Source organism: Olea europaea, chromosome 3 (assembly GCF_002742605.1).
Source record: "Olea europaea var. sylvestris chromosome 3, O_europaea_v1, whole genome shotgun sequence".
Classification (NCBI taxonomy): Eukaryota; Viridiplantae; Streptophyta; class Magnoliopsida; order Lamiales; family Oleaceae; genus Olea; species Olea europaea.
Window position 1 is genome coordinate 16236946 of NC_036239.1, and position 22406 is coordinate 16259351.

The 22406-nt window shown below is 34.0% G+C and overlaps 2 protein-coding genes and 1 long non-coding RNA gene across 4 annotated transcripts; 1 reads left to right on the plus strand and 2 right to left on the minus strand.

Annotated features, from left to right (window-relative positions):
* The first annotated feature begins 7291 nt into the window (after positions 1–7291).
* LOC111387413 (zinc finger transcription factor YY1-like) lies at positions 7292–10371 on the plus strand. 2 transcript variants are annotated; one of them, XM_023011976.1, is made up of 5 exons: positions 7305–7516; positions 8362–8404; positions 8699–8788; positions 9012–9155; positions 9626–10371. In XM_023011976.1, exons 2-5 carry the CDS (start codon positions 8399–8401, stop codon positions 10124–10126), a joined length of 741 nt encoding a protein of 246 aa, XP_022867744.1. In that variant the 5' UTR covers positions 7305–7516; positions 8362–8398; the 3' UTR covers positions 10127–10371. The 2 variants fall into 2 exon arrangements, with proteins under 2 accessions (XP_022867738.1, XP_022867744.1); XM_023011970.1 differs by lacking the exon at positions 8362–8404 and having other exon boundaries at positions 7292–7516.
* A 3001-nt stretch (positions 10372–13372) lies between these two features.
* On the minus strand, positions 13373–16271 carry LOC111391720. Its single transcript, XR_002702160.1, has 3 exons — positions 15990–16271; positions 14242–14982; positions 13373–13768 (listed from the first exon to the last, which is right to left on the minus strand). It is a non-coding gene; the product is annotated as an uncharacterized LOC111391720 (long non-coding RNA).
* A 3401-nt stretch (positions 16272–19672) lies between these two features.
* On the minus strand, positions 19673–22097 carry LOC111387427. Its single transcript, XM_023011982.1, has 2 exons — positions 21770–22097; positions 19673–20915 (listed from the first exon to the last, which is right to left on the minus strand). The coding sequence occupies exon 2, from the start codon at positions 20911–20913 to the stop codon at positions 19798–19800; it is 1116 nt and encodes a 371-aa protein (XP_022867750.1). The 5' UTR covers positions 20914–20915; positions 21770–22097; the 3' UTR covers positions 19673–19797.
* Between the last annotated feature and the right edge of the window lie 309 nt (positions 22098–22406).

Sequence of the window (22406 nt, forward strand, 5' to 3'; positions counted from 1 at the left end):
TGTTCTCAATCAAATTAATGGATGTGTTTAACAAACAATAGTATTAAACCATTTATCGATATCTCAATTAACACATATTAAAATGTTGAGATTTATGCCTACTAATATGAACAAGACACAATTTTGATTATATAATTTGAAAATTATAATCATAAATAAAAATTTGAGCAGTAATTTCACAAATTTCAGGTTACGAACACCGTACAATCATCTATTATATGTATCAAATCTATTAGATACACATAATATTTAGATAATCAACGTAGATAATGATGTGACCCCATTCATTAGCTTAAGTAATTTTCAGAAGTATATGAAATTCAGTCATTATTTTAGCTAGTGATAGTTAATGAAAAATCATGAAAGAGAACAAACATTATATAGGATTGAATTGAAGAATTTTCTGATTCATCCTTGAATATCCATTTGAATTTTTAATTTCGCATCATTATTAACGCAGCAATGATCCAACTAATCATGCTAAACAATAAATTCAAATTGAACTCCTAGTTCAATGTAAGATATAATTCGATGATTTAATTTCGAAGAATACGATTAAAGCTTATATAATCATATTTCATTCAAATATTCAAACTAATCAATGTTCTAATAACCTTAGTTATATGTTCTTCCTTTAGGGATAAATATGAACTCAAAATGATATGTTTGTTGAAGCATGTGCTATTTCGAGAGCACATTGCATTTTATCATCATTTCTTCAAGAAAAATATATCAATATTCTTCTGAAATATTGAAAATTATAATTTATACTCTTCAGGAGCAAGTAATATTTTTCTAAAATATTAATTATAATATTATGCTACTTAGGAGTAACAATATTTTAAAATAGATAGATATACGAATACTAAATTTAAAAACTATATCCCTATTAAAAAAACATGAACAAGATAATTAGTCAAACGATAAACAAGAAACAACAAACTAAATACAATATAATTTTAATTGTTACTGCTGCACACATCAAAATAAATGGAACCAATAACCTGCTACACGAGTATCAACTTGACAATTACATTAAACCCTAAAAATAAGGCCTACAAGTACAAGTATATAGTGGTCAATTAATTGGAACATTGACATAGAAATGCGTGGGTTAATTTGTAGATTATGTAACCTGGGTAGAAATAAGTGTCGGAAAAATTAGGTGGTGGTTGGCTGTAGGTAGTTAGACTTTTCAAAGAAATGAGTCTTGGAAAGATTAAGTGAGAGCAGTGGTAATGGCCCCCATTTTTTGGGAAAAAAAAAGAAATTGAATTATAAAAAAAATTAAGCTATTCGTGCTAATAATGAATTATGAAAAGAGAGAAAAAGAGAAGAGATGATAAAAGTCAAGACTTGTATGTATTTTATGAAAAACCAAAACCCTATATTTATAGGAAAGAATTAGGAATACAATAATAATAATTTATAGAGTTGAAGGGGTACAATTGTCATTTACTAAAAAACTTACAATTTACAACATAAACTAAAATTTAAATAAATTTTTCATTTTTAATTTTTTCCCCCAATGGGATGGGCTTCGTACGTGGACTTCTTATTACAAATGGGTCACAGAAGACGTAGGCTTCAATGAACTATTTGTTGGGAAATTTAAAAAATGAGAGGATAAGTATTGCCTATTTCAAAATTAAGAATAAAGGTTTGACTTTCAAAAATAAGATATTTAATAAAATTTATTTATGATTTAATTAATTAATTATATTAAGGTCACATATTTATATAATTTAGTCACATGTTTCACAATTTAGTTGGTCACATATTATTTTCGATCACAAATCATAATTTTGAAATGTCACAAATTATTTTACGATCACAATTCAAAAATTTTATAGGTCGTAGTTTTTTTTATCGATCACAAATCAAAAATTAATATGTTACAATTTATTTATTGGTCACTGATCACAAATATTATAAATTACAATTTATTAAATAGTCACAAAATTAATATTTTTTTAGGTCAGATTATTTCTTTGGTCACAATTTATCGTTTTCATTGGTCTATTGGTCGCAGATTAATCAATTTAATGATCACAATCAATTAACTAATCTGTGATCACCACCAACACTTGCAAAAATCACCTCCTCCAACAGCACTACCGCCACCATCGCTGCCAGAGCCACCAGCACATTGATCCAAATTAACCAATTTATTGGTCACAAATTTCAATCAACCAATAAAAATAGTCACAAACACCTACACCCCATCCCACCACTTTAAAGCACCGCACCATTGCCAACCATCATCAGCGACGCCGCCCACTGCCACCACTGCAAGACCAACAGTAATACCACCACCACCTCTCGGAACAACACCATTTCCTAAAACAAAACAACACCCACCACCAAAAAACACCACTACATCACAATCACCGCAACGGTACCTGCACCAACGAAACACTGCTTCCAACGCCGTCACCTTCTCACCACCACCTGCACCACCAACGATTCAGCCACGCCACCAACATCGACACCACCACCCCCCTCTATCACTACCACGCCACAGATACAATCCCCACCCAAAAAAATTCCCCAAGTCGCGGTTGTAGGCACCACCAGAAATACCACCACCTCGCTAAATCACTGCACGACCACTATGAGACACCACAAAACGACAAGAAAAACCACCTACAAACACCACTATACCATAAACATCATCAATTATAGTTCTCTATGTCCTCCGCAAAATCAATGGTGAGCACTGCCATGCGCATGGCAACGGCCAGATCTATGGCCAGAGTTCCATTTAAGGTGGGCAAGCAACGAACTGAGAGCAGTGGGATCGGCCAGATCTATAGCACCACAACCAGGATCTGCAATGGCAAAGAAAGAGATAGGATATTGACGATGGTACTGCGTGCGGTGGAGAGAGAGACGACCAGTGACTTGACGTGCTTCTAAGAGACTATGACCATCGTCGATCAGTGAAGGTGTACAGAGAGACGTCGGCATCTCCACCTGAAGAGAGAGAAAGGAGAGAATGAGGCAAGAGTTAGAGAGAGAGAGAGAGATAGTTAGGGTTTATGAGTAAAATTATTTATTTTATAAAATATTAATTAGAATAAAATTTCTGATTTTTGAAAGGTTGAACTTGCCCCCTGATTTTAGAATTGAGGATTTTAGTGATAGGGTTTCGTGTAATTACCACCTATTTGTTTTTAACAAGAGCTTGATCGCTGTGAACTTTCCAAAAACAAATTTTGCGATTTTTTTTTGGTTGAGAAAATGGGGTTAAAATTAGAAATAAATTTATGGGTTCACATATAAAATTATTTTATTAAAAAATATGTGATTAAAAATAAGTTAGAAAGAAAATGAGTCTTAAAAAAATCTGTACTAAAAATTGACTAAGTACTATTTATTTATTTTAATGCAACAAATGTCCCCTCAAAATTAGTTTATTTTCTAGAAGATAAACAGATAAATAAATAAATCTTGAATCTTAAAATTTGATATACTCCTAAAAAAATATATTTCTTTTAGATTTAAATACTATTTAGCCCTTGTTTGTTTTGGACAAAAATCAGAGTTTTGGTAGATTTTGATAAAAGTTGAACGTGTTATTAAAAAGTTGTGGATCTCGGGTTACAATTAGTTAATTGTTAACTTTAACTTAAATTTAATCAACTTTTTTAATTAAATCAAATGCAGGCTTAGTAGATTTACTAGACATGTTGTTCCTATGAATTTGATTTGAACTAGAATTTTTTCAACTTAAATGAATTTTGAATAATGCTAGTCACCTAGGTATAAAAATAGGGAATTGAATTTTGCTGAGGTGGCAAAATTGCACAAAAAAAGGCAGTAATAATAGTATCTTGTACTTAATCCAATGGCTAAAAAGGCTTAAGAAACTAAACGCAAGGGGGAAACCACAAAGCGAGGAAGCAAAAGCGAGAAGCATAAGTGCCAAACCCTCCTTCCCTCTCGTCGCCGTACCTTTGCCCACCGGAGCACCTATCACCGACGAAGCATCTCCAGAGACCAGTACTCTGATAGTCCTTCCATCTCCGATCATCCCTGCTACCACTAAAGAATCAATTGCAAATGTCTAATTCACGAGGGGGTCCCCCTTGAAAGAACTTGCCAATCAAGGGGAGATCAAGAACAGAGCAAAAACCTGCCTTCACGTCCTTTTCCACACGAGTTCTTTCCTAATACATTTTGACCCTTGATATGCTAAAGAATCTTAGTATTCTTCTTTAATTCATCGTCATCATCTATCTCCAAAACATGTGTACTGCAATATTTATTTGATTGATCGCACCCCTCTTTCATATTCAAACTATCATCATTGTTAAATAAACCAGAATTTAGCTCAAGTACTCATACAATTCCTAAAGAATCTTGGCACATGACTTGTCATAAAAATTAGCAGATCATTATAACTTTAACCTAAATTGGCTCCCAAATTAGGACTGAATGGAGCAAAAAAATCCACGTTGAATCTCAACATCAGATCTAAAACCATCTCCCACAATAGCCTCTGTAAGATCGTGTTGACCTTGCCTGGCTTTTGATCCTGTGCCACCTATATGCAAAATAGATTGGGAAAAAATGTCAAAGATTATGGAAGGAAGAACAGGGAAAAAATCGATTGACTTTTGAGCTTTCAAATGTTGGAGATAAATGAGTTCCCTTTTTTTTCGCTCTTCTTGGTCGGTGACTACCAGTGCTCCGATCCACGATGGGTGCTCCGGTCGGCGATGGCGCGGCAGCAAAACGGAGGGTTTGGGAACAAATGACAAATCAGTCATGGTTTTGCACATTTTGTTCAGTTTTGTAAGTCTTTTTATTTATTTATTGTGCCTTATGCCACCTTAGCAATATCAATGTTATATTACCTGTTCTCGAGCTTGGTTTTTAGCCTGGCTGAGTAGTGGGATTGAAGAATTTTTCATAAAAGTAGGTAAATGTCTAGTTCAAGTAATAAGATCGATCAAAGGTAAATATTCTAAGTTTGAACATCAATTTTGGAAGAAGTGACATCCTATGATCCCTTTTTGATGGACTTAAAGGAATTGGTACAAGTGATTGGCAGAATTAAAGTATGCGAGAAAGAGAGTTATCTATTGTCCAAAATTCTAACTGTTTAGACAATGATTCTTCTTTTTTATTTTTTTATTTTTGTTATTTATTTATTTATTTATTTATTTTTTGCTGTAGTCTTCCAACTGGTGCAGGATTCATCCTCCTATTTTTTCGTTATTATACTTTTGAAACAAAATTTAAGTGTAGAAAAGACAAAATTGAGGAAAGAAATAAAGAATCCTTCCTTTCCAGTTGTTCAGACTTTAGCAACAATTTTAATTTTTTTTCCCTTTGGTTGTTATTTATTTCTTTTCTTTGTTGTCATGGTTGTATATAAACACTTGGTTTGAACTTTTCTTTCTCATTCTTGTCGAGGAGCGAAAAAATCCAAAAAAATTACATTTTAATAGAAAAAAAATGTGCGAACAGATGGGAGAAGCCGAACCACATTTGCTTCAAACGAGTTAATATTGTTATTTTAGAAAAAGTTAATTGATTTTTGGTTAATTGATTTTTGGATGTAAAAAACCATTAAGTCTGTTAATTTCTCTATGGTTGGGGTATAACAACTGGATAGAAAAACGTTGGGAAGCTGTGGAAAAAGTAGTGCAATTTACCCTTAAATTAAGGGAAAATTGCATATTTGATCCCAACCTTTCAAAAATTATGCCCAAATGCCTTTGGACTTAAGAGGTCGTCAAGGTAATTGTAAAATGATAAATTTGACATTCCCTTGAAATAAACAAAGAGAAAAGAAGCAAAAAGGAGAAATGACTTGCGCTATTAATGTTGGTGCATTAACAAAATGAAGGGAGAAAAATTAAGTAGGATCAACAAAATAATTTCTCTACTATAACTGCCATCACCCCAACTTTCATTGTTACCACCATCCACTCTCCACGACAATTAGATAAGTATCAGCCTCATACTACTACTACTACATTTCAACACATAAAAGTTGCATGCCATAAAATAAGTCCTATAAGTTTTATTACATGTACTTACTTATTTGGATGATTTATCGGAGAAAACAATTGATGTTAGTCCACTTACTAGTGGTCAACAAATCCTTTTCCCTTCATTGGAATCCTATGTCTCCTTCTTTATTAACAAAGATGGTTTTAGTGAGAATTTCTAATTTGATTTAGAAAAGGTGAAATTGTATCGTGACTGTAATCGTTATCATGAGCTAACCAACTTCTTAAGAAAATATACTAGAGTTGTGGTCTGGTTTGTCATTGAAACCAAATCTTTGATTTTGGTGATGATGGACGGAGGTTTAGTTGTCGACTGTGAAGGCTTTTGGTGGTTGAGATCAAGGAAGAATATGAATGAAATTTCAGACATCTTTGTTATTCTTCATTTTTGAGGGACTCATTTGATTATTTTTTCCTTTTTATTTATTTAAAAGGGGATGACAAATTTGTCAAGTTTCATTATCTTAATGGCCAAAATCGAAAGATTATGTCGAGAGTGACGAAATTTGCCTATTTTCTGAATATTGGGGATAGATGGTACCATAAAAAAGATTGGGGTATATTCCAAACTTTTGGAAATGTTGGGGGACTAAAGACACAATTCTCCCTCATTTTATATACGAAATTTCTATTTTTAAAATATATTTGAAACTGCATAGGCGGTCTGTTAATCTAAAACCGACCGGCTCTTTCTTCGTCCTCAACCGGTGAGAAAAGGAACAATGGCTGATTAACGGCTCCTCGCCCTTAGAAGCTTCCTATTTCTTTTAAGATCGATTTTTTTCTTCTATAAATTAAAATCTTCACGGTAAAATTGACATGCCGCAAACCCCCAAACCCTAATCCTTACTGGAAAGAATAATTTCTCTGTAAAAGAAAATAGTGGCTGATCAAAGAGAGCAATGGAGACTCATATCGGTCAAAACATATTTGACCGGCGCCCCATAACCAAGTCCAGAACCCCCGCTGTTAAATGGTTCAAAGAATGGTATAAAATTTAAGTCATAAAAACCGAATTAGAATTAATAGATATGTAGCACGGGATAAATGACTATGAGTCTGCCTATACCAAAGGTAGATAAGAGGTGGATCATTTTGAGGGCCTATAGGCTTTGGTATAGTGATTTTCGATTGCAATACTCTCTCTCTGTCTCTCTTTTAAATCTGCTAAATAATCTATTTGTTTTTTGTCAGTATATTCTAGTCGTATGGCCTTGTTGTGGCAGTCAATAATGGCCTTGTAAGTGTGAACTTTTGGTTAAACCCTAATAACTCTGTCATAATTTTTAGAGGCCACCCAAAAGGCGATGAAGGAGAAGTCAGAAGAGCCAGAAGTGGTGGAGCCGGAGCCTGAACCAACAACGGAAGTTCTTTTCCTTTGTAGTTATGATGGCTGTGGAAAGACATTTATTGATGCTGGGTCTTTGAGGAAGCATTCTCACATCCACGGGGAGAAATCATATATTTGCCATTATGACAACTGTGGAAAGGTAATATTTCTATTGTCTGGGGAGGAATTATGAGTTGTCCTGTTTTGAGACAAAGGCATACAACCTGTGAGTAGGATAAACTTCACTATTTCTATAGGCTTTACCATAGAGCTTAAAAGCATATTGGTCTAGTTTTCTAGGACCTATTGAATTTTTACTGTTAAAGTCCTTCCTACTTTGCCCACTTTTCAGCATACTGATTGCTGACTATGGAAGTATACCTTATAACTACTGATTTTAGACTTCGCTTTTAAATGACACAAGCATCTTGAAGTCGAACTTGCTTGTGATTTTTAAAGATTGAGAACAAATAGTATCTATTTTACAGTCATCTAGATTTACTGTTATTTGGGCCATTGATATCAGTGTGTTTTTGAGTGGGAGCATTTTTTTTTCCTTTTATTTTTTTGGTTGAAAGAAACCCTTCAAAATATCTCCTGTTAAGAAGAAATCATTTTATCATTTTATCTTTTTTATCACTGATTGTTGTGTCATACAACGTGAATTCTTGAAAAAAAAAAAAAGAAAAAAAAAGGAAGAAGAATCATTTCAACTTGTTAGTAATTTCGATTGATAACTTACTGGTTTGATGCAAAGATGCAAGTGCTGCAAATAAACTCACAGACATTACTAATTATGGCCTTAGATAATGGTTTCAGTAATTGATGCTGCCTACATCGCATGTGAAAGGGGTCTGAGTTGGGTTTTGTTCTTTTTCATATATATTTTTTTTCTTTTTTGTTCGTTTATTTGTGGTTTGAAAGTTTTGAAATTACATTTCACTTCATGACCTTTATATTGGGATAATATGACTTGCATGATTGTCCCATTGATTGTATTTTCAGCATAACAATGTGGTCGCATAGCAAGATTCTCCATTAGATGATTGTAAGTAATTTTTGCCTCATGCCCTTTTCTAGTGGTTCTTAACTAAAGCATCTGTTTGAAAGTATCTAAGTATATCGATATCAAAGGCTATTTGTACTTAATCAAGTGACCTTGTAATCCTAAAAAATTTTTTTTTTTTTTTTTTTTTTTGATAGGTAATAATTATGTTTTAGTATTTGAATCTCTATTTAATTGCTTCTGGATGGTTAGCCATACTTCTATTGATGCTTAACTAGTTATGTTCTTTCCAAGTCTGTCAAGCATTACTCACCAATATCGTGGCATATTTTGCAGAAATTTTTGGATAGTTCAAAACTGAAAAGACATTTTTTAATTCATACTGGAGCAAGAGATTTCGTATGCCCACACGATGGGTGTGGTAAGGTGAGTAATCTGTGTGCCCTATAGTTCGTCTAGAACGTATCAACACCCCCACCCCGTCCCGAGTGGCATCTGAAATTGAGGTTTATTGTATTTGAGGCCACATTGCAAAATATAGACCGTGTTCACAGTTGATACACTGTGGAGTGTTAAGACATCATTAGAATTTTGTTCTTTCTGTAATCCTGAAGAATTTCTCAGTTCTAATTTATACTCTGTTATGCAGGCATTCTCCTTGGATTTCAATCTGAGATCACACATGAAAACTCATTCACAAGAGAATTATCATCGTTGCCCATATCCTGAATGTGGAAAACGATTTGCTCATGGGTACAAGCTAAAGAAACACATTGCATCTCTGCACGAAAAGGTTGATACTTCGATTTTTCCTTTGCTTTGCTCTCTCTCCATAATCTTGCTTGGTGCTTTATATCATGACTTGGCATTATTAGATTGTTTTTGTGCTTCACATTTCTTGGAAATGGAAAGTGTTGCCTTCTTTAAGAATAACTATCTATGGGATTGGTCCTGATCAAATGGGAGGATAATTTGCTTGAGTTTGATTTGATTTCATCAAACTCAACTTTAGTTTCATTCCTTCAACTCCAGAGTTAGAGCTGTGCCCTTTTTAAAGTTTTTTCAGATATATCTGCATTTATTTTCATATTTACACTTCAATAATGTAATCGAATCTTGGTTTCATGTTCCAGAAATGTAGGTATCCATGATCCATCATTTTTGAAAATTTTTAAATAAATTTGTCCATACAGTTTTTAAGTTTTTGTCTCTTTACTGCTTTACTTTGTATCGTATTTTAATTCTGGACATGTTTTTCATTAGAACGGGGCAGATGAAGCCAAGTATATTCAGCCTGCAGAAAAGCCAGTGAAAAATCCAAAATCTTATGCCGGAGCTTCTGGCGCCTCATCAGCTGACCGTCCATACACCTGTCCATATGAAGGTTGTGAAAAGGCGTACATCCATGAATACAAGCTGAATCTTCACCTAAGAAGAGAGCACCCTGGCCATTTCCCAGACGAGATGGATGAAGCTAGTGATCAAGATGCGCATGCTGGAAAACGTGGTGGCAATGGCAAAATTCAGAAAAAAAGCAGGCCAAAGCCAACTCTGAAGATGCCCCCTTCGAAAGTTTCTAGGGGGAAAAGTTCAAGTGCTTCTCTGGCCAACTTGAACGCTGTGAAAAGATCTTGGCCAGTTAAAGAGGAATTATATGAGGAAGATAGCGAAGAGACAGAAGAGGAACGTGAAAATGTTGGAGGAGGGTTGAGATACAGAGAAAATAATGTGGACGACGATGAAGAGACAGAATACGAGGATTAGGCTGTGAATATTTTATGTCATCCATCTTAAATCAAACGGCTCTTTTTTCCCCCTTTTGTACAGATATCTATCTGTTTAGAAGAATAAAACTGTTGAATAATCTTTCTCGACCAAAAAAGGAAAAGAACATTTCCATATTTGAATATTCATTTTGCTTCTAGTTTACCTACTTGGAAAGGAGTAGAATTACTTTACATTGTATATTGGTTATAAGGTAATACAATGATGCAGCTAAACTTGACCTATGTTTATAAACTGTTGATACGCAATCGAATTATATTTTTTTACAGATTCATTTAGTTGGCTAGTTAGTACTACTTATTTATTCGCCATTCATTTTTATTTATGTATAATTTAAATGGTTAATAAACACTTTCTAAATAAGGTTTTTACAACGTGATATCTTCCCGAAATACATATATATTCTTTCTCAATAGAGACCGCGGGCAAGATTAAGTGCTTGCTCGGATTGGTTAATTTAAAATTTAAGTTGATCTGGCTTTAATTTTAATCTCACATTTTTGTAGTATTCACAACTTTATAACAATTACCTATTTATTATCCACATTCCATAATACCCATGAAATCTCCAATACTCACTTTTATCTAGCATATCCAATAAATTCTCTAAATTTAAAGTTCTCTTTATATTAAAGAGCTAATAATTAAAAATAAACTTTAAGAGACTTTCTATTTTAACTTTTTAACATGGAGAATGGGTTTGTGTTTTTTAATTGAGAGTCAAACTCACTCTCTATTCTTAAATGTACAATAATTGTATTTAATAAATTACAGATTTTATTACTTTATGTTTTAAATTAGGATTTTGCTACTTGTACATAAAAATGGTATATAAGCGGTTAGTGAAAATGATGTGGAAAGAAAAGATTGGATGAAAAAATTGACTGCATTTTAAATTGACAATTGATAAAGTGTTATGTGGATATTATGTAATCCTTTATATAAATCTTGATTTACTTATAGCAATATCCTTTAAAATTATTCAAACTAAAATTAAATTGATTAGCAAATGACATATAAAAAATTACGTTAACTTCAAATATGAGGAAAAATTCATAAATAGTTCTTGAAAAACGTAAAATAAAGAGTCAAAATAGAGAACATTATTGGAGTATATAAAAATTTAGAAATGCTCTCTATAATACATAAAATGCTCTTTATAAATAAATATTCTTTTGAAGATGCTTGACTCTTCATTTTGCTTTTGTTAGAAAATGTTTATTGATTTCTCTTTAAATTTTATTTAACATAATTTTTATATGTCAATGGCCAATCAATTTAAATGTGGTTTGAATAGTTGAAGAAATAGAATATTAAAATTCTTAACTTATTAAATGCAATAATTGTTCTTTAAGAATAGAGAGTGAGTTTGACTCTCTAAATTTGGAGAGCCAAACATACTTTCCATTTTAAAAGAGGAATGCTATTTATTGTAAAGACCATCAATAGTCGTCCTACATATTATATACATAACATGTTATTATTTGATATATTAATGTGATAATTTTTTATTGCTTCATGCGTCAAATAACAAACTGTCATGTATATGTCACCTAAGACAATTATCGATAATCTTTACCATAAATAGCATTATTTATTTTGAAAAGTCAATATAAAGTCTCTTAAAAATGCTCTTATAAGATAAGCCTATCCAAACATGCTATAAGATTAACTGAGACTAAAGTGCGATATTTTAAATGTATATTAAGAAATTTTTGAAGAGCGTGATTTGTCCGCTTTGTCTATGGCATGGACTTTTGAAGTACAACCATGAGGATTGTCAATCACATTTCGTGCACTAGACCCTCTCAATTCGTAGATATTTTTTTTTTTCTCCTTCCAAAGAATAATTTTTGCAACTATGAATGGTCTTCTTTCTATAACCTTTCCAAGAAGCTGGGAATTTCAAAACAATTACTCTAGCTTGAAAAGTCTCGGGAGTTCAATCTTCACCACCTTTATTTTGCGATTCTCTCGACGTGCTCACTCATCAATTGCAATTCATACTTTTGGAGAATACTGAAAAAGATTCTGAGGGTTAGAGGATCGAAGATTGTCGATCAAGGTCCAAGATCGAAATTGGAGCAATCGTCAACCAGTTTAGAATTCGGATTAAAATTAATCACGATTCAATGATAATTCTGCAATTCTTTATGTGATTAATTCAGCATGTTATGATGCGAATCCAATATTTAGTAAAGAACTCGAATGATGAATATGTTACAACTTGGAACTAACAGTTAAGAGAGAAATGAAATTATAGGCGTAGACACATTTTCTGTGACTTCATTCCATCTGGCGAATTCTAGAACCAGGAGAAATAGTAATACACAAAAGGCTGTCATAATTCCAACACAGAGGCCGAATATCCCATTAATATCATACAAGGGAAATGCTCCGTGTACAGAGCACTTCCTTACAGAAGTCTTACCGACCCCAGTGAGGGGTTGGTCTCATATTATAATAATAATAATAATAATAACAATAAATTACATCGGGACCCGCACATGTGTGTTATCTGGCAGGGGTCTATAAAATAGACCCCTGTACGTGTAGCATGCTCTTATCATACAATTTGTAAGGGATGTTCATGCCGAACCATCCAGCCATCATAGCCTCTACGGCTATGGCAAATTAATTGCCAATGTGGATTGCAGTTGAATAAGTTCGTTTCACTGATTGTCAAGTTGGATGTCAACATAATCCTCTGTCATCAATGTCCTTCCCGTACCTGGAGATTTCACACATGAAAAATCAATGTCTATAAAGAAGACGACAGTTATGCATCGGAAGTAGTTTGCTCTAATGAGTACTCGAGCTGATGGTCATTATAAAGAGAATTTGGGGAAAATGATGTTTCGAATAGTGATTTTTGGAGAATGTATGGTTAAAAAATATGGAAAAATTTTGCGTTTACGTGCAAAATATTATGAATGTGTGGTTGAAAATAAATACAAAAAATAAAGAGTTTTAATTTAGACCGTGTTTGATGACCATTTATTGACAAAAATAAAGTTTTAAATAGTAATTTTTTAGAGTGCGTGTGGTTAAAAACTGAGTAATGCTATTCATAGTCTCTTACTACGACAGTCATCCTACGTGGCATGCTACATGACGGTTCGTGATTTGATATATTAATATGGTAGGTTTTTCTTACCTCACATATCAAATCATTAACCGTCACATGTATGTCACGTAGTATGCCATATAGGGTGACTACGACATTGAGTGATTGCAAATATCATTATTCTTAAAAAGTAGGAAAAAGTTTTGAGTCTACATGTACAATATTTTATCGTGTGAATGTGTAATTGAAAATAAGTATGTAGAAAAAGTAGTTTTCAAATAAAGGTTGTCAAACAGGGGGCATAAAAAAGTGGAAGTGCAAGAGAATAGAAAAAGTAAAGTTATTCATGCCACTGGACTTTTGAACATTCATTAAGCAGACATATATTCTCAGAAAAAACAAAAAACAGGTAAGGAAATGGTTAGCTTTTGAATTTCTCGTTTGCAATCAATTTCAGATTGTCAAATTTAGGAGAGCCAGAAGTTTCGGTCAGCATTGCAGGCTATTCTACAGGATCAGTGCCCAAATGAGATGCTGTTTCATCAAGGTGAATCCTACATAGAAATTTCCACAATTCATAAATTTATTAGCTTCCAAAATCTAGTTGAGCACGTCAAGGATAGTCTTAAATGGTAAATATGAGATACACAGGACAAAGTTGGATAATTAAGCAGCTGAAAATAGGTGAGAGACCCAAAAAAAATAAAATGGCAGCAGACCTTCGAACAAAAATACGCATAAAGTTCTATAAATGATGTTACAAAAAATCATAGGACTGCAATTGTCTTGGAGACACAGGACAAAAGTTGGATAGTTAAAGCAGCTGAAAACGGGTAAGAGAGCAAAAAAATGGTTGAAGATATTGTAACCAAAATGCTATCAAGTTCTATTAATGAAATTATAATAATTAAAGGACTGCAAATTGTCTTGTAAAATACCTTTACTGTTCAACATATTTTACTACGAGAATAAAATCAAAAAGAGGGAAAAAAAAAGAATGTCGTGTGATATTCAAGGATATACTTACAGACAGTATCTTGTTACGAGTGCCATCCAGTTGCATGAAGTAAGCTTCAAGTAATATTTCTATGTCCTCCATGTTTTGTCATTTAGATAGTTGCTTACCAAAGCACCACTTCTTGTAAAGCTGTCTGAGAAGAGGTACAGTGGAAAAAATGCCATTTGCTGCCATTTCTCCCATCAAAGCCTCAGATTGCTGATTCTGTATCCACTTCCTTGTTAAGTATAATTGAGCCATATCTTCATTGTCATATAAAAGATGTTCGATCTCACATCTCTCATACCGCCAGACGAATGTTTGCCCCTTCATTAGCATATAGGACGAAAGTAATCTACTCATGATTCGCTAAGAATTGATCTCACTCTTTAGAACTTAGCAAAACGTGCTAAAATGCTGATAAGACTATCCAAAAAGAAAAAAATGCCTTACTGGAAAATCTAGCCAAAAGAATTTAAAGACTCCTAATGCATAATAAAGGGTGCAATATAGATTTTGATACCAGATATCGATCCAAGGAAGAGATATAAGATGGAAGCGGTTCCAGAATGCAGGGCCAGCTGTAGTTAGTCTAATTGCACTGGTACAAATCACAATAGATCGACAATATTTGATGCTGGTAATCTTCAATTTGCATGCATAAATACTCAAGTCTAAAAGTTTAAACAAGGCTCAGACAAGGCAATTCGAAGTCTTGGACCATTTCAGCAGCTCTTATTGCTTTCGAGATGATTTGTCGATGTGGAGTCACTGCCAATACAAGCAACCACTACAGCCTTAACAACCATGTCAAAAACTGACCTCAAAAGAAGCATCAATTGGATAACCCCTTAATTTCATATTCTAGCCTTTGAGGTGAAGTTGGAATAAGCACTAACTTCACTCTGGACACGCATATTCCCACTTCCAAATGAAGGGATGAACTGAACATGGTGCCAATATGCACTACAAAGAATAAGCTGCAACTATGGCATGAGCTCGTAAAGGGGCAAAGATGCACCAACAATTGATGGCAAATGCGAACAGTTTATGAAATGAAACCAGTCCAATAGCTCCTAAAGCTTAGAGCTTATAAAGTTAGAGCATCCATCTCAAATCTAATTACTATTAAATAGACAGACCATCTAGGACTGTATTTTCAGGAAATGATATTTAATCCATGTTTGACAAAGTTTAATATCTTATAAATTGGTGCAAGACATGAAAGTTTCTTATATTTTGCTAGTCGATAATTAAGGAAGATATACAGTTGTCCATGCTGATGACCCACACATTATTTAAGTCAAAATAAGCAAAGCAAACCTAAGAACGACTTTCAAGAAGCTAAAACGATGAAAAAGTTTCCTTGACCAGAAAAATGAAGATTTCACAAGGGTAATGTAGAAATGAAAATATTGAAAATAGGCAGATACAGAATATAAACAAATCCGTTCAGCCCATCTCTTTCAGATGGTTTACCTTCTGTCAAAGAAGCTAAAGCCATAAAAAAGTTTCCAAACCAGAAAAATGAAGATTTCACAAGGGTAAAATGTAGAAATGAAAATATTGAAAACAGGCAGATGCAAAATAAAAACAAATCCGTTCATTCCATCTCTTTCAGACGGTTTACATTCTGACAAGATGAGAGAATAAAAAGTAGGGAAGGGCATCCAAATTCCACGAAAGTGTCATTCTAAGAATTTAGAAACTGTCACGATCCATCAAATAATAAAAGGACATAGACGACATATTTACCTTTTACAGGACGACATATTTACCTTTTGCAGCTGCACAAGTAATCGAGTGAGATTGCTTTTCAAACTTCTCTCATGCTCAAGAGTCTTCATGCTAACATTTCTGGCCAGTTCATCTAAAACAGGGTAAGCATCTCTCTCAAGTTCGGCAACACTGGAATCCAAATACGTACAGACCACCTCTAATGTGATTTCCCAAACCTGGAACTCAAACGGAGGCTCAGCTTGCAAACCTTCAGCAGCTTCTGGAACAGGAAGCCATTTTCCAGCTGTAGGAGATTGCATACCGTTGTCTTGAGCGATCATTTGGTCTGATCCACAAAAGGAAGCGCCTCAAAAGTTGTGTCTAACTTCACAATAAAGGTTTGAGAGTGTTGGGAGTCAATTGGATAAAGAAAGAAGTCAAAAGGATGAAATATAGTCAAAGTACGATCACAAATCAATTTCTAATCGAAAAAGTTATGTTCCGAATTTTGTCTCATGTTGAGATCCATGTTTGACAAAGCAAACTTCGGAATTGGAAAATGATATCTAAATCAAAATTGTAGCCCTTTGAATTAACTTTCCAATGCATCTTGGATTGCCTCAATAAGATATTGGGAGAAAAAGTTGTAATAAAAATACTGAAAGATGCATAGTACTTTTTTCCACTTAAAGTGAGCGCCAGGAGCGCCCCATCTTGGGCGTTGCAGCCCGTCTTGCTGAAAATCAACATTGCGGCGCGCAGCACCTATCTTGGGCACCGCAGGGCGAGAAAAAAGAATTTTGAGTTTTTTAGATTCTTTTCTTAACCCAATCCAAACCTAAATCTTCCAAGACTTCAAAATATTATAAATATACACCTACATACCACAATTGAAGGGAGAATTCAACTTGGAAAGAAGGGGGCAAGATTCAAGAAATCAAGGAGGCAAAGGCAACTTGGTGAAAAAGATTGATTCAACCATCCAAAAAATAGTTTTATCTTTCTTCTCTTCTTGTTATTCTTTATGAATTGTGTAGATTTCATGGCTTCTATCATGAACTAACATATTCTTCAAGGGTTTGATTTGAATTTATTTTAGTTATTTCTATGAAATTTTTCATTCTGTTTATTTGTGTTATGATTTTAATACGGGAGCAAGGAATCCCTTTCTAGTGGGTAACTTTACCCAGAAGGTTAGGCCTTTCAGTTAATTGACCATTAATTGAATAAGCAAATGCTAGTCAATTCCCGCACTCGAGAGAGAGAGGAATTTAGGAGCGATCATAAGATTAACGCTACATAGATTTTATGGTTTCGAGAGAAGGTGTAGGATCTATGAAACTTACTCCATAAAAGAACCATGAATTTGATAAATTCTTGATTTTAATTTGGTATAGAGATTTTGGAATTGAAATCTAAGATTAATTTCTCGCCGGCACTTGAGAGAAATGATAGCAACATAATTGATTTCTTGCTTATAAACATGAGAAAGTTTAATTAGAGATAACTAGATAATTTAGAATCATAGTTAATAGTTAGGTGAAATCAATCCTAGGCTTTCTTATCTCGAGTGATATTTCAAACTTGTTTTTATATCATTGAAATCCTCACCACATTCATCATTAGATTAGTTTAAAAATATTGATTTCATAACTCATTCGTCTAAATAAAATAGAGACTATATAATTATAATATCTAATAGAATTTGAATTACGATTCCTGTGAGTTCGACACTCTTAACTTCATTCATATATTAAAAAACTTAACACCGTACACTTGCGATATAAATCACGTTATAGAAAACGCATGACAATTTTTTCAGATACAACTGAAGTAAGAACCTTCTTCCACTATTGGCATCCTCTACCACCCAGTATCCTAATATTTCCTTGGTGAGATTATGTACAATACTTTCAAGGCAATTGCAGATCTACTTAGTTTGTCCTGGTTCTTTATATGCTGGAAAATGCATATTACCAGAAAATATTGCATTTCTTGTTCCAAGTATCCAAATCAGGGAGATCACGAGCCACGGAGGAAACTCCAGGGAACTGCCGATATCAGAGAATGATCTTCGTAAAAATCATTCAGGAATACAAGTCATATAGCACTTGTACTATCACAATTGATCAGTCGAAAATTGGAAAGATACTTTAATCCCAATGTACAAAGATGGTGGCCTAGGATCCAATTTTCAAAATAAAACGTAAACTGACGACGACCGCACAAATGGAGGAATCAAACGTAAATCCTCATTAGAAGCAGGGATCATACTATTTTTGAATCGGAAGTCCATCACTTGGACAAGGTGAATATTACTTTTGATGTTTAGTCGTATACCAAATCCTTGAACAAGCATCAGTTTCCTCATTACCTTAACCATTTAAACTATATATCACATTGATGAATGTAACATTCTGCCTGGAGACTGTAGTGTAGTATATAAACAACATTAACGATGAGCAGTGTAACCATAGAACATATGAGCAATAGTTTGAAAGCAGAAAAGGGCTAATATCAACTTTATATGGAAAAAATGGAAAATAAAATCATATACAATCAAACAAAACTAACTACCATTAAGTCAAATTGAAAAGAAGTGCTTTTGAAGATTAGAGGAACTATTCAAAATAGTAATTTCGCAATAGCAAAGAGCTCACAACTCGTCCAACTAATGAATTGAGGAGTGAATTTCTTGTACAAGTCACTCATCATCTCGTACGAATTGACTTGCATGCTAGCTCACTCTCGACTCGTTCCATTTAATGGATAAATGTATTACTTGCAAACAAATGAAACATACAAACACGATATCTCATAAATGAAAGGGTAATTAGCACAAAATTTCCTTATCTTTCAATATTATTGTGCAAATCCTTTCATTTTTTAACACTTTTATTCTTACTTTCACATTTTATTGCGAAATCATCATTTTTATCAAATTACTTATGTAAAATAACAAATATACTCCTTCCTTAAATAAAACAATAAAAAAGAAAAGCATGTCAATTCTCCTAACTCGCCCACTCCAAACTCTCCAAATTTGTCATGTTGGGCGAGTAATTCTAACTTCAAAGCACACTTCTAAACTTCAAAAATTTCCTCCTAACCCTTCCACATCCCACCAAATCCATTAATTACTGTAACACTACAAAATGACTGCTAGCTACCACAGTTCTCCTAAATTATCACAACTGCTAGCTACCACAGTTCTTCTTAATTATCACAACTTTTTGTCTTAATGCTACAATTATACCATTACTATAGTTATCTCGAGGAAATCCTCATTTCATAAACAAAAGAATTTGAAGGGATGACTGCCCTACTTTTTCCCCTTTCTTTTGTTATTCCTAGGGTCCATTCCTCTTTTTATTTTACTCTGGTCTTTCTTCTGTTTCCCAATCTCTCATTGTCTTTCATTAGCAAAGGAACGTAGGCTGTAAGACTGAGATGTTAAAGAAGAAGAGGGAGATAAAAATGATAGTTTAGGAATTTTGATAAAAATAGTCATTTAAAAGAGTAACAAAAATAATGGGGCCACTTTTCATTCTCTCTCTGCAAACACGTCCTTAAGAAATTTCCTCTTAATGATATTTGATGCAGTGGACTATGGAACACATTAATAATTTTATGTATTGCAGCACCATGTTCAATTTGTAACATCCAGCAAGTCTCTGGCACCAGTCATTAGTAGCCTGGATGGATGTTATGGTTTTGTCAGGCCAACCATCATAACCAATCAGAACCGAAAGCATAGTCGAAAATTAAACATATGAAATCAGACATATTATATAAGAATGAGATGATTGCTAGAACATAATGAGTACTGGGTGAAGCTTTTCCGCCTATCTACATAAAATAACACTGTCATTGAGGAACTGAGAAGACCAAGCATCCTTGGGCCCAACGCACTCTGATTTCTCTTCCCACATGGAGTCCCTTCTCTCTAATGATTTTACCCCACTTGCCAATAAGATTATAATAACTCCCGCGCCATTTCAACTTCATTACATACAGATCGCCACTCTCATCATCTCGAGCATTGATGGTAACTTGATGATCACTCCTCAATTGTTCCCGAGCTTGTTGTGTCCAGTAGATGAGTATATGATCCTTGACCGCTTTGCCTGGCAAAGTAAGGAATGGATGATTGGTATCAATGTCGGACAACGTGAGTGATTTCTTAATAGGCCAATTATCATATCCAGATACTGCTGCGACATAATGATCTTCTGGAACTGAGAAGTATAAACAATTATTTGCCCAACACATTCTGATTTCTTTGCCAACACCAAGTCCTTTCTGTCGAATTATATTTGCCCATCTCCCAATAAGGTTATAATAATTTCCTCGCCACTTCAATTTCATCAAATGAATATCACCCGTATCATAATCCTGTGCATTTATAGGAACCTGCTCTTCCTTTCTCAATCTTTCTCTTTCTTGTGGCATCCAGTGTGCAAGAATATGATCTTCAACAGCTTTACGAGGCAGCAGGAGAAAAGGATGGTTAGTATCAACATCAGACGAAGTCAGGACCTTGGTAAGAGGCCAGTGGTCAGGAACCAGAGGTGCTGTAACCGTTCGAACTGGTGGTACTAGAAGAACCTGCTGTTGTGGAACTGAGAAGTGTAAACACCCATTATGCCACCGTAATTTGATTTCTTGCCCAACATCAAGTCCCTTTCCACGTACAACTTTTCCCCATTTGCCAATAAGACTATAATAGCTACCACGACACTTCAATTTCATCACATAAAAATCACCAGTATCGACATCTTGGGCATTAAAACCCACTTGACCTTCTTCTCTTAAAAGTTCTTGCTGTTCAGATGTCATATACACAACAATATGGGTTTCAACCTGTTGCCTGGATAATGTCAGGAAGGGATGGGTGATATCAACGTCAGAGAGTGTGAGTGCTTTCTTAATTGGCCAATGATCCTGCACATGAGGAGCAGCACCGTATGCAGTCCTCTTCATTCCTAGAACTCAAAATGAAAAATGGAACGGTAAACTTTTGGATGTTCAACTGTTAATATTACTAGAACTGAATGAATTGAGAAAAATTTACAGTAGTAATAAACAGCTCCACCAACATATTAAGAATACTAGCAAATTAGAAACATTTTATAAAACAGAGCAATCAACTATGCCACAGGCAAAGTCAATGTGTGGCCAGGCCACCACTTCCCACATGCACCACAAATCAACTGTGCTTCATCAATTCCTCAGCAAACAAACCCTAATCATTTTCTTTTCTTTTGCACTTAATTTTGTTAAGATCTAATTTCTTTTGATTCAAAGTTCCACGATTAGCGATAAGGACGACGAGTATACCCATATCATTAATAACACAAAAACTTTCAATTCCTCCATTGCTTTCAACAATCTATTAAAAAGTTGGAATTTTAGATGCAATTAGTAAACCATCAAGCACCAGAACATTGAAATCTAACACACGCTGAAATTTGAGCAGAAATAGTATAAAAATAGCAGAAAACATCCCCCAATTAATTTCAGTTAACAGAGGATAAGAAAACTAAGACTATCTTTTCCACCTCCTTATCATTTCTCAGGTGAGCGACATTTTCCCACCAAATTAAACAAATAAATTTTCAAAACAAAGATATGATCGAATTGCAAAAAAACATATCCTAAAACATAAAAGAAAATCCCATAAATTCAACCAACAAATAAACACACAGAGAGGGGAAACGACAGCATAAAATAAAATATATGTTGTTCATGAAGTCTTCTTTTCTACATTAATCAGATGCGATTCAAATAGGTTATTACTACAAACGAATAAATCAAAATAAAAGGGGAAAAATCGTACTTGGGCATGAAGGAACTTTCAACTGGGCAAACTCTGGAACCTGGACAACTGAGATTTGAAGAAATAAGAGCAGAAAAGTGCGTAATTTACCCAATAGTGAGAACAACAAAGATTGTATTTTTCTGATAACTTTATGATTTGATTAGGAATGATATGATGAAGTAAAAGGGTTGATCACAAGGGTTTGGACCGGGAAAAAACGAGGAAGAAGAGAAGCAACGCAAATCTGTGCAAAAATGGTGGTTTTGAAGGCGTAGGGGCGACGTTTTGCGTCAGTGCCAGTGCCGGTACGAATGTGAATGAGAGAGAGTGAGATGGGGTTCGTTCGTTTGTGATTGGGTGTGGGCATCTATTATTTTCAAAATATATATAATTATACATTTTTAATAAAATAATATTATACATAAATTTAAAATTTTTTCTCATTTTTAACTCTATAGTCTCCTTTAAAAATAGTATTCCAAAATATATTTTGGACAAAAAATAAGCTCAAACAAGCTTGCTTAAATTAACTACATAGTCTCCTTTAAAAATATCTGGTTAGCGTGATTTACGGGCTATTGTGTCAGTCTTGAAATTTACCCAATGCGCACCTCAAGGATAGCGGCTGCGGGTTCCCCGTCATTAAAAAATAAAT

Excerpts from the sequence above, each read along its gene's own strand:
- LOC111387413 (XM_023011970.1), top strand. The coding sequence starts at position 7,334 with ATGAAGGAGAAGTCAGAAGAGCCAGAAGTGGTGGAGCCGGAGCCTGAA. Across the intron at positions 7,517-8,698 it reads ATTATGACAACTGTGGAAAG|AAATTTTTGGATAGTTCAAA; the intron begins GTAATATTTCTA and ends CATATTTTGCAG. Across the intron at positions 9,156-9,625 it reads TTGCATCTCTGCACGAAAAG|AACGGGGCAGATGAAGCCAA; the intron begins GTTGATACTTCG and ends GTTTTTCATTAG.
- LOC111387427 (XM_023011982.1), bottom strand. The coding sequence starts at position 20,913 with ATGAAGAGGACTGCATACGGTGCTGCTCCTCATGTGCAGGATCATTGG.